We start from the raw sequence: 11,532 nt of genomic DNA, 5'->3' as shown, positions 1-11,532 counted from the left end.
CATTAAAAAGTGCCTGCGTACAAAAATCGATTCCATTAAAGTACGTAATATCCAGTAAATTGAAAATTAAATTGCGTCAATTTATTACTATTTGACAAGCAGTTTCAAGCGACATAAAAAGTTTCTTTCCATTTATAGAATTATAGAAAATTGAGAAAGTAAAGTTTAAAGACAATGAGAGGATTAAGAAGCATTTTACAGGCTTATAAGAACAGTTGTGTCTTAATAGTTCAGACTTTTGGAAGATGGTAGATATTTACGGTATTGTTCCTTTATAGCAGTATCAGGGGTGTACTCAGGAGAAGGGGTTGAGGGTCAAACGTCCTTTTTTGGACAAAATTATTCATGCAAGCGGAACCAATGACATGGCAAGATTCAGGCGGCATCTGAGGGAAGCAATGGATCGCAATAGATCTATACGGTCAGAGAAGTAAGTAGTTATCGCAGCAAGCATCCAAGCGCTACCCGTCCTTCTTCAAAATATTATTGGTTACGCTTCTAATTCTGCACACTTAAATCCATAACCACCCTTAAAAAATTCTACCAAATTGCCCAAAATACCTGCAAAATATCCCAAAAAAAACCATTCAAGCACAAAAACAAAGCTCGAAAAAAATCAGCAAAACTTTGTTTATTATTCATGTGGTTTTGAAACTTTCCTTCCTATTCATTGCTTTGTTTTCTTCTTTTTGTGCCTCGTTTACAAGAGAAAAATCATAAAATAACATTAAAATATGGACCTAAAGCCTTCCTATTTTTGTAAATCACACCGCTTTTGTGCTTCTATTTATAAGCATTTTATTGTTTTTGATCTTAAGCCTTTAAGGTAGTAAATTATTTAAAAGTTTTTGTGTAAGGAGTAGCAGATTTTCTTGGGAATGGATTTGGATGTGATTATAAAGATTGAAATAGTTTGTTGGGTCAATTAATATTGGAAATTGGATAAATTGTGGTGAATTTGGATGAAAAGTTGAAAATAAATTTCAACGGACAAAAATTATTTGAATTTTAACGGCTTTTTGAAATTCAAAATTATTGAAATTGGATAAATTAAGATGAATTCGAAAGAAAAATCAAAAATAAGTTTTAACGTACAAAAATTATTCGAATTTTAACGGATTTTTGAAATTCAAAATTCAAATATTTTTCAACCGTTTAAATAATTTCACCGAAAATCTGAGTACTTAGCAACAATGTCAAGCACAGCCATTCACATCCCATAAATAAATCCAACAGACTTCAAAGTGTTGAAGTGTTAGTTCCAACTAAACAATTTTCATTTACAACCTTATGTGATATTCACCCATTTAAAAAAAATTTAAATATAGAACTGCTGCAAGTTTTTTTCTTTTTCTAATTTAGCACTTTTACCGAGACTGCAAATTGCTGTAAATTAGCGTTCAACTAAAGTTTTTGTAATTCAGCCAACTATAAAGTCATTTCATTTCGTTTTGTCGACATTAAAACAGCTCAAAACTTTTTATTTTTTAGTTTATTTTCTGTGTGCTCAGTCATTTGTATAATTGCATTTAAAATCCAGTCCCGGAAAGGCTATATCGTGTGTGTGAGGTTTTGAATTAAACCCTTCATCATGGGAGTAGTGTTTCTAGTCGTTGTGCCAACTGAGAAATATGAAAAGATATTAAAAGCTGGTAGAATTTTTGTTGCTGAACTTTACGTCCACATATTTTTTCATGTCTATGCATCTGCAGGAATTTATAACGCTGATATTGTATCAGCCGCAAAAAACTACAATATACCAACAGCAGCGAGACGAAATGACCTGAACGCAACATCACCAGATGATAATCCGAATGCAATTTTGAAGATGGAAGTGGAATTGCGCGATAAAAATCAGCCAGCTAAGAGACGTGCAAAAAATAAAGCAAAAGCAATAGACATGAATGTTGGTAGTGGAAGTAATGTTGATCTTCCTATGGAGAAGGTAACAGGATAAATTGCTAAGCGACATGTGCTGTATGCTTATTTGTAATATTTCCTGTAGAGAATTTTTCGCTGCCTTTTTTCACATTTTTCACCTGTTTTTGTTTTTAAAAAAACCTGGAAAAACAAGACTTTTATGCCATAATATTTTCATTCAAGCATTTTAATTGAAATATTCTATGGATGAAAATATTTACCTTCCTATGGGAGGTTCTGGATTTAAATAAACATTTCCCTTCATTTTCGTACTATTTAAATCAAATTAATTCAAACCGAGGACTCCCTCCCCTAGTGAATGTATGTCTGTAATTAATTCATTGTTTCGTACTTTTCATGTTAAACATCAACCAACAAAAAACCCACAAAATACAAGATACTCGACGATTTACTAAGAAAACTCGAAATAGAACATGTTGCATGGTACAGCGATAAGACAGGAAATTATTTTCAAGTAATCTTTCCAACAACCTCCGGTGAGCCATGCGAGACGACTTTACATTGTCTTGTTGAGCTTGGAATTGGCAAAAAATATAATTCGTCAGTGAGGTAAGGACGTGTTTTTGGAGTAGATTGTGTGGATTGGGTTGGAATTTAGTGATAAACAGACAGAGCTTGAAGTTGACTTGGATTTTGGATCTAAAATTCGACTTTGAGTTTGGGAAAAATAATTTAAAATTGATAAAAATTGAAAAACTCACCTAAACCTGATGAAAGTTTGTTGAAATCTTCTAAATGCTGAGCTTCTGGATGCAATTACCTATTTTTATGTTCACAATACTCAATAAACTTAGTGAAATACATTATTTGACACATTTTGCACAATTTTCACAATTAAATACGCAAACAAAATGGGGCAAAAGCTATCTTCGTTAAATTTAACGAATACAATTTAAATTTATAAAATTCGTTAATTCAAAAATTGGTCAATTTTCATCAAAATAATACATAATTATTTTAAATTCTTACTTTTTCCAACCCAATCCAACAAATCTGCCACCGCGCATCACATATACCGCGGCAACACATCTAAAGCTTAAGAAAAAAATGTTTCATAACATGAATAAAAGATTCATAAAGCAGCGCAAAAGAAATTTCCTATGCATAGTTGAATATTTTTATATTTTTCGTTTCCATGCAGCATATTACCATGCAGTGTCAGTTATGATGCAACAAATGATAATTCCAACGAAGAGGATTACGGGTAAGAATTAAAAATAATTTTAATTGAAGTCAACATTGAAAATTTCTTTGAAAATTTAATTAAAATTTTTATCTTTTTTTCACCACAAAACAAAAAAAATGTAATTAGTGAAGATGCTGAAAACTCAAAGTGGAATGATTTTGTTGAGTCAATAAAATCTAAATTGACTGTAAAGCAAGTCGTTGATGGCGTGAGATCTGGTGGAAGTTTAACATTCGACTATTTACTCTTGATTGTTACGGCTGAGTAAATTTTTATTTCTTTTTTTTTTTTTGTTACATTTTTTTGCATCCTTCCTGCATTGATAATTAATGAGTTTTTCCTTCTCGCTGTTTTCATTCTCAGTTCACTTGCCGCCTTGGGACTCGTTGAGAACAATGGTGAGGACAGACATTCTTTTTGAAATTTTTTTAAGTACTTCTGAGACTTTTTTTTTATTATTATTGTTGTCCTTGAAACGAGCGGGGTAGAATTTTTTTTTTATTCTCGTTATTTTTCAGGGTTTTAAATTTACATTTCTGATACATTATTCAAGCTTGTTGAATGCTTTCTTGTGTGGTCGTTTACAAATGGCATCTAGAAAGTGTTACAATGCTTAAGTTAGACTCAGATCAGTCGTTTGAATGATATGTAACCTTATTAATGGTCTAATAATAGAATAACGGTCATTGGAAATTCAAATTTTATTTCGTTAAATTTATCGAAACTTTAAACGAACTAAAAGTTGATCGGAGTATTTTAATCCGTACAATTTGTAAAAAGAAAGCATTTTTAAGAATTTTTAGGTGATTTTAATTAAATTGAAAGCTAAAGAATACTAAGGAAGGAAATTTAAAGCACGAGGAAACTACACAAAGAAAAAATTAGTAAATATTGCTTAAGAAATGTCTAATATTAGTTCAATTTTAAGATCCAGTTAAGAATTTGGTCTAAGAATTGTATCAGATGATAAAGAGTTCATACAAGGCTTAGAATAGTTGTATTACAAGTGAATTAGCAATCGACAACATGACGTAGATATAAGAATAGCTTAAGTACTGTAAAGGAGACTTTAATTTTGATTCTATCCAAATATTCCCATATTAAAGTCCAAAACTCCATTTCTTCTGGACGCCATTTGAAAACCTCCCCAAAAATTCTCAATTTAAAAACAAAATCTCATATTTTCTAGCCTTTCTCACATTCATTACACCAAAATTCCAGCATATCTCTCATAACTCTTCCCAATCCCTGTGTCCTTGATCCAAGTAAGCGGTTCTACTCATCATATTTCATCTCTTTCTCCCCCGCTCTCATTAAATTTATCCTTTTTTCCATCTTCATGATTTCAAGCCTCCCTCAGCTTTCACTCTATTCTTTTCATGCTGTTATTATAGCCATTATACATCTTAAATTGTAATTAATTGCGTTATTATTACAGCCTCAAACATTGTTGCAGCAATGTTAGTTAGTCCGCTTATGGGTCCTGTGATGAGCATCACTTTTGGTACCATTATATCGGATCGGGAGCTTGTTGTAAGACATTTTTTTTATGGATTTAATACTTTAATGTAAAGATTTTTTTTATGTTCATGGGGAATTGAATTTCATTGCGATAGACAGGAGGGGTGATGTTGTGGTGATGGGAAAAGAATGTGGAATTGGAGGGAAAGTGAAAGTTGAGATTAATATAAAGTAAATAAATTAAATTAAGGGAAAACAATGTTTGTTGTATTAGGGATATCCTGTTGGATTCTGATAAGGATGAGATTTCTGTCTTATAAGACTAGAATTTCCCTCCAAAAAATAATATTCAATTACAAAACTTTTGATAAATTCAAATCCTCACATTTCCTGCGACTTATACAACAAGATTACATTGTATCATCCCAAAAAAATACTTGTCAAATGAACGTACAACTAAACTAAACAAAAGAGAAATCTCTACATTTAAGAGCACAACTTTATATCCCGTTGGTTTTCTCATTGTTCTTATTATATTTCCATCCTGTCATCTATTTTTATTTAGAAAGTCGGCTTCATATCGCTCGCTTTAGGGATGTTTATATCTATACTTTTTGGATTCATATTTGGACTCATTCTCGGTACAACGGAGATGCCGTGGGGCCTTGGAGGAGATTTTCCAACTGAAGAAATGAAAGGAAGGTATGATGTCCTTAGGATGATTTTAGAATATATTTGTAGGATATGCCATTGAGTATGCCGAACGATACTTTTTTATACGGTGCTTCATCTGACGGCCATATGGGTTGCCTCATCTGACGGCCATATGGGTGCCGTCAGCGAAAAAGCAGCAGTGGCGTAGTGGTTAATATGTCGGCCTATTGACTTTAAAGACCCGGATTCGATCAAAAGGAAGGTCTTGTCGGATTCGATTGCTTTTTTTGCTGTTTCTAGTCACAGCAACTAGATTTCTGTTTCCGCGACAAACAAATTGTGTCATGTGCCTTTAAAACTTCGTGACGGCGCATTCTTCACTTCTGTCACTCGGGTATTCACATGACTCCCTCAGTCAGAACAACTCAGAATACACCCCAAACAACTGCGAATCCTCAGCAATATCCATAATCACGATCCAATTAATTCTAACAAAATTTCCACAATATCCCCTAAAAAAAAAGAAGTCAGCACACACATTCTTGTGTGCGTACGGATGCTTATGTGTTCTTTTCATTGTCGACCGTCTGCTTGCAAAATGAAACGAAACCGCAACATGGAAAAAGGAGAGTAAAAAAAGCAAACAAAACCGAAGGGCAAAGTGTGGAACGAAAAAATAATTTTTTTTATATATTTCGGAACGCAAACAAAAGAACACAAAAATTTTGTTCAGCCCTTGAGGATATTTTGCTTGATATGTTTGAAGAGTGTTAAATTTTGATGCGTAGACGTTGTCTGGATTTGTTTACTCTCCGGGAATGAATAAAAATTTATTAATTTTTAGTATTTTCAAACACATTCCTGACAAAATATCCTCAAGTGTCAAAAACACCCGTGAAGGAAATTAAGTTAAAATTGTTCCTTAACATTAATGAAAAATGATTTCTTTTATTTCTATTCTATTGTCGTTTTCTAGGGGCAACGCTCGGTCATTATGGATGGGTGTTTTGTGGGCATTGACATCGGGAAGTGGCGTGGCTGTTGCTCTACTACAAGGCAGTGCTGGACCATTGATTGGTGTTGCGATTAGTGCATCACTTCTACCGCCAGTTGTTAATTGTGTAAGAAATTGCTTTTTGAATTTTTAATGTGAATTATTAGATCATAAATGATGTGATCTGAGCTGCAAAACCTAGTCGATTGGGTATCCCATGTCGCGATCCAGTCGACATCGTGTCGCAATACAGTTAAGATTACGACGAAATACAGTTGACATTGCGTCGCGATATAGTTGACATCACAATGCGATACAGTTGACATCACACCGTCATACAGTTGACATCACATCGTGATACAGTTGACATCGCGTCTTGACACATTTGACATTGTGTAGCAATACAGTTGACATTGCGTCGCGATACAGTTGACATTGCGTCGCGATACAGTTGACATTGAGTCGCGTTGCAGTTAACATTGCGTCACGATACAGTTGACGTAGTGTCTCTTGGAGCAAAATTTGTGCAAAAATGATCTAAAAATTTAAAAATCTCTTTAAATGACTCCTAAGAATGCAGCACGTGTAACATTACGTCCAAACTAACCCTCAGGTTCATTGAATGTGCATTAAACTGTCAACAATAATTTAAAAATTCCATTCTTAACCTAGCAAATTTATTAAGCTTCTCAGAAGGTTAAAGTAATTTTCATTCATCTTATTTTCTCTTTGTAGGGACTTTTCTGGTAAGTTTTTCCTTCCATACTTCCTCTCCGTTCATTCACTTACATGATAAAACGTTTTTTTGAGAAAAAAAAAAAAAATCTTTCGTGAATTGAGCAAGACATTTCAATTATCTTCGCTACCACATAACTTTTCTATGTTATCTATTAAAAAAAAGGGCTCTGGCATGCATTTGGTTGATTTATGATGATATAAAGATACCGCATCTTAAAGGCGAATCATATACTGGAAATAGCTCGTATGTTCCCATTTATACAAACTATATTCCAACAGAATTCCTTATTAATGGAATCGTCTCAGCGTTATTAACTGTCGTGAACGTGATTTGCATCTTTATAACTGCTATCGTTGTCCTGAAAATAAAGGAAGTTGCTGCGCCTTACACATCAAGTCCTGATTTAAGAAGGTATGACTACTATTTTTTATTGTATGAGGTAATAGATAGATTGTTACCTGCGGTATGGAATGAAAATAAATGCATAATGTGCATGGAAATGGGAATAGGGAAATAAAAAGACATAGAAATAGATGAGATGATGAAAGATTCGGTTCTATTTGTCTCATGAACTAGATCAGGTTGTTCGTCAAGAGAAATGGGAATTAGGAGAGTAGTTAAGGTGATGTGTTTTTGTAAAGAAAGTGACAAATACTGCTGTGAGCTCTTATATTTTAAAAAAAATCAACCTAATTTACGTTTTATTGGAAAAATTTAGCTTCTGTAGAAATAATATAGTTTTACGAGTGACACACATTTTTTGACACTTTATGGACTGTTATTATTCTTATGCAGACATCAAATATCCACATTTCAACTCCTTTTCCTTAAAAATCACAAATCCAAACAGTAATTTGATTTTTTTACGTAATAAATGTTGAATTTCAATATTTCCTGTCAGATTCTTATTGGTTCTAATTAGATATTGTTGAAGTTGACAACAATATGCTATTTATGAATTAAAGAACTTCCAAATGGATTCAAATAACTGCGAAAATGTTTATTCTTTGGAGTTTAATATTTACTAATATTTCCACGAAGGGTTTACAACTATACAAGGGGAAAATCAACTAATTCTGAATTTTAAATACAATTTGAATATTAAACGACGGTTGACATAAAAATGTCATATAAGATTCATATTTGAATCAAAATCCATCAATTCTCCTTGAAATCCAACTAAAAATCCAAACATCCAACGAAAACTATAAACCAGATCAATCTGTTCCGAACACTACACAAAACGAATACATGTGTGAAAATCTATGAGAAACTGTAATGAAATATTCATGGGTGATAATTTTTCACATTCCTATGTAAGTAGCACAACAGCATCAAGCATTCAGTAAGAGAGAAAATCTCTTTTCCTTTCATCGCAATTTTCGCAACTTGCAGAATTGTCAGTTATTTATTATGTTTAATGGAAGCATATCTTAGTATAGTTATTGGCCTGATACTACCATAATGCTCTTCCTATCATCATCATTCTTTTTAGTCTTCTTTTTGCTTTGATAGTGAATAAGTTACATTGTATGAAACTATTGAGGAGTTGGTCTGGATTGAAGTGGATTTTTAAGGGATTTTGGGGTAAATCTTTGGGAATTTGAAGTAGAGTTTGGAGTTGATTCTGATTTTGTATGGAAAAGTCGTCTGGACTTTATTGACTTTAAGGTCCAGTATGAGGATTGACTTGGCATTTAATCCGAAGTTCCTCATTTTGATCCAGTACAAAAAACTACCAAATCCTCCAAGTTTATCCATCCAATCCAACAACCCCATCCCATCCCCCAATATGCATCTCCAATAAAAGTAACTAAAGCAGATGATGAAAAAAAGCAGTAACAAGAAAGCAAGAAATTTAGCGCATCGCAAAAAACTGGTAGAAAGAGGATCCTTAATAGCATCAATTTCCTATGTCCATACCTCTATAATGAAATTTAATCGCATCTCAATCAATAAATTTCCTTTTTTTCTTTCTCTTGTTCCACTCGCAAATAGGTTCTGGGAAACTGATATTAGAGCAGCACGTAAAACAAATCGCTCAACTATCCGACGAAAGGGTACAATGAATAATAGATCGTAAGTTCTTCATTTTTTTCATGTAATTTAAGCTGTAATTTAAAGATTAATTGAGTAGATTGGCTGGAAGGAAAACATGAATGATCTGTCTGAGCTTCTTTTGCTGTTATTTATGGATATTCTTAATGACTTTATTGAATCAGACTTCAAAGGAGGTGTCGGACACAACAAATAATCATAAACTGATTTATGTCTGTAAGAATCTCATTCAGATCCAGTGAATATTTAAAACCAAATTTGAATCCATTAAAGCTGCTTGCTATAGCGACGACACATCCATATCCAAACAAAAAATCTCCTTGAATTTAAAGAATAAGTAGCAATGAATTATTATAAAGCACTCGAAGCTCACTTCCTCCATCGAAACTCAAAAATTTCATATGTTTAATCTCGTACCTGAAGCCAACAACATCAAGATAAATCTCTGTACTTTCTCAGAGCTCGAAGTAATTAATTTCCAACAATTTTAATACAATTTTCTTCTTTTTTTTCTTTTTACTCCCCTGACATAATACCTTACATATTAGGTACGAGGATTTATTGCCAAGCTCAAAGAATCTTGAAAGTACATTGGAGCAAGCATTGAAGGAAGCATCGGAAGATGCAACACTAAGGAAAATAAAGCGAATCAGTTACTCTGCAAATGCTGCATCGGAGGTAATTAATTTTATATGCTTGCTAATTGCATCGCTGACTATGTTCGATGAGCTTATGTTGTTTTAAGTGTTGTGCTGTGTATTTTTTTCTCACTTTTTTTTTAATAATAATTATGATTGATGAGCTGTTGCTGGATTTTTTATTTGAAAGTAATTGTTGATGTTATTGGGATAGGAAGGTAGAGGAGGACAAGAGGGATGGGTGCTGCATCAGCTGATTTAGAACAGAATCTGGAGAGGTCTAGACCAGTATTGTTCAAAATTATTTGTGTTGTGGCACACATTAGTGGTAAACTACGACCAAAACCGGAAACGTCATCCAGTTCATGATATTTCTAATACAATATGAAGGTATGAAGGTAGGTCACGACACATTATTCTGTGGCACACAGGTTGAGCAACACTGGTTTAGACCTTTTAATGAGTTTAACAAGGAGATGGAGATCAGATCTGTGACTTTATATGCATTATTTCAAGCATAAATGTCAGGAATTGATCCTCCAAAACTAAAAAATTCATGTTCAAGCTCAGATTCTGCTGCTACTCCACTTGGATGTTCTACTAATTCCACCTGACTACATCTTCATATTAACAATTCAAAACCCTTTCACTTCAGACTATATCCCCAAAATTCTCCTTTTTTAATCATATTCCCCGATCATATTCTCCGAATCGCATGTGAGATTGAAAAATTCTCATCACGATTCCTTTAAAATAGCTTTCAGATGCACTTGGCAGCTGCATGATGGGATCAAGCTATTCAACTAATAACGTTCCACCAAATACAACTGATATGGCATTATTGGATAAATTAGTTACAACATTACTTGAAAAGAAAGTCGCTGAATCATCGCCAAGCTCATCGCAAGCATCAACATTAAAAAAATTGAGACCACTTTCACGCTCATTGTCACGTTCATTTCGTTTGGGATCATTGAAGCGTAACAACAATAGTAATAATTCAACATTACCGACAATTGCTGAAATGGGTGGTAGTGGACGTCGGTCAGTAACCGATAAAACTATGCCAAATGTTAAAAATGTCATTAGTACAATTAAAAATGCACCACAGCGATTCAGCACGGCTAACGATGATGATGAACATAAAAATCTAACTAGAAATATTTTGGAATGATTTTTTTTTTTATTTCATATGAGTTGTGGTTGAGGTCATCAAAGGGATGGAAGCTGTTTGGGGATGGTACAGTAGGTTAGGCATATTATGAGGTCGATTCAGGTCTGTATGAAGCTTAATAGACTTAAATACTAGATAAAATTAGAAGTAGACATAAATTGGACATTAACTTGTCATTGGTCATGCGGGGAAGTGGATGGAAGTAAGAATAAATGTCAATGACTTCCATTTATTCTTCTTCTTACCTTAAATTGACACAAAAATTGCAATTTTCAGTCAAAATTATTTAACGAAAGATTCACAAAAGCTTCCAATCCCTTGACTCAATTTACTGAATGAATCAGCTGTAGCTGTATGAAAAACTGCTGATAGCGAATAGTCATGTATGGTAGAAAATTTAATTTGAAACATGTAGTACGTGATTTAACAATGAATTCATAGTTGTATGTTAATAATTACAATAAAGTTCATTTTGAAATTTTATTACGCTGAGTTTTGTGTAAATAATGATAACTTTAAAGGCATTTGAGTTACTTTTTAGCTGTTTTATTATGAAGCTATTGACGGAGATTGAGGTTGAATTGGATTTTGTATGAAAAAGGCAACTTAAGTCAATTTGAATCCATATAAAATATGAATAGACTTCAGGCTCTGGATTTAAAGCAATATTCCACAGTGAACAATTTC

General features: G+C 33.2%; 1 protein-coding gene across 1 annotated transcript; it reads left to right on the top strand.

The window, feature by feature from the left end:
• Positions 1-1,461: 1,461 nt before the first annotated feature.
• LOC139098341 (uncharacterized) lies at positions 1,462-11,257 on the top strand. The gene is made up of 13 exons (XM_070650499.1): positions 1,462-1,945; positions 2,318-2,490; positions 3,083-3,145; positions 3,254-3,391; positions 3,491-3,525; positions 4,566-4,660; positions 5,154-5,290; positions 6,219-6,363; positions 6,972-6,982; positions 7,138-7,386; positions 8,974-9,054; positions 9,582-9,711; positions 10,429-11,257. Exons 1-13 carry the CDS (start codon positions 1,592-1,594, stop codon positions 10,843-10,845), a joined length of 2,028 nt encoding a protein of 675 aa, XP_070506600.1. The 5' UTR covers positions 1,462-1,591; the 3' UTR covers positions 10,846-11,257.
• Positions 11,258-11,532: the final 275 nt, after the last annotated feature.

The sequence above is a fragment of the Chironomus tepperi genome, unplaced genomic scaffold (assembly GCF_022539635.2).
Source record: "Chironomus tepperi strain 1889 unplaced genomic scaffold, CSIRO-AGI_Ctep_v1 contig_445, whole genome shotgun sequence".
NCBI lineage: Eukaryota > Metazoa > Arthropoda > Insecta > Diptera > Chironomidae > Chironomus > Chironomus tepperi.
The sequence above is the reverse complement of the archived record's forward strand: the minus strand, read 5'-3'. Positions and strand labels throughout refer to the sequence as shown.

Coding starts and splice junctions, on each gene's coding strand:
- LOC139098341 (XM_070650499.1), top strand. CDS start 1,592: ATGGGAGTAGTGTTTCTAGTCGTTGTGCCAACTGAGAAATATGAAAAG. Junction 3,146..3,253: donor TCCAACGAAGAGGATTACGG/GTAAGAATTAAA, acceptor AAATGTAATTAG/TGAAGATGCTGAAAACTCAA. Junction 3,392..3,490: donor CTCTTGATTGTTACGGCTGA/GTAAATTTTTAT, acceptor TTTCATTCTCAG/TTCACTTGCCGCCTTGGGAC.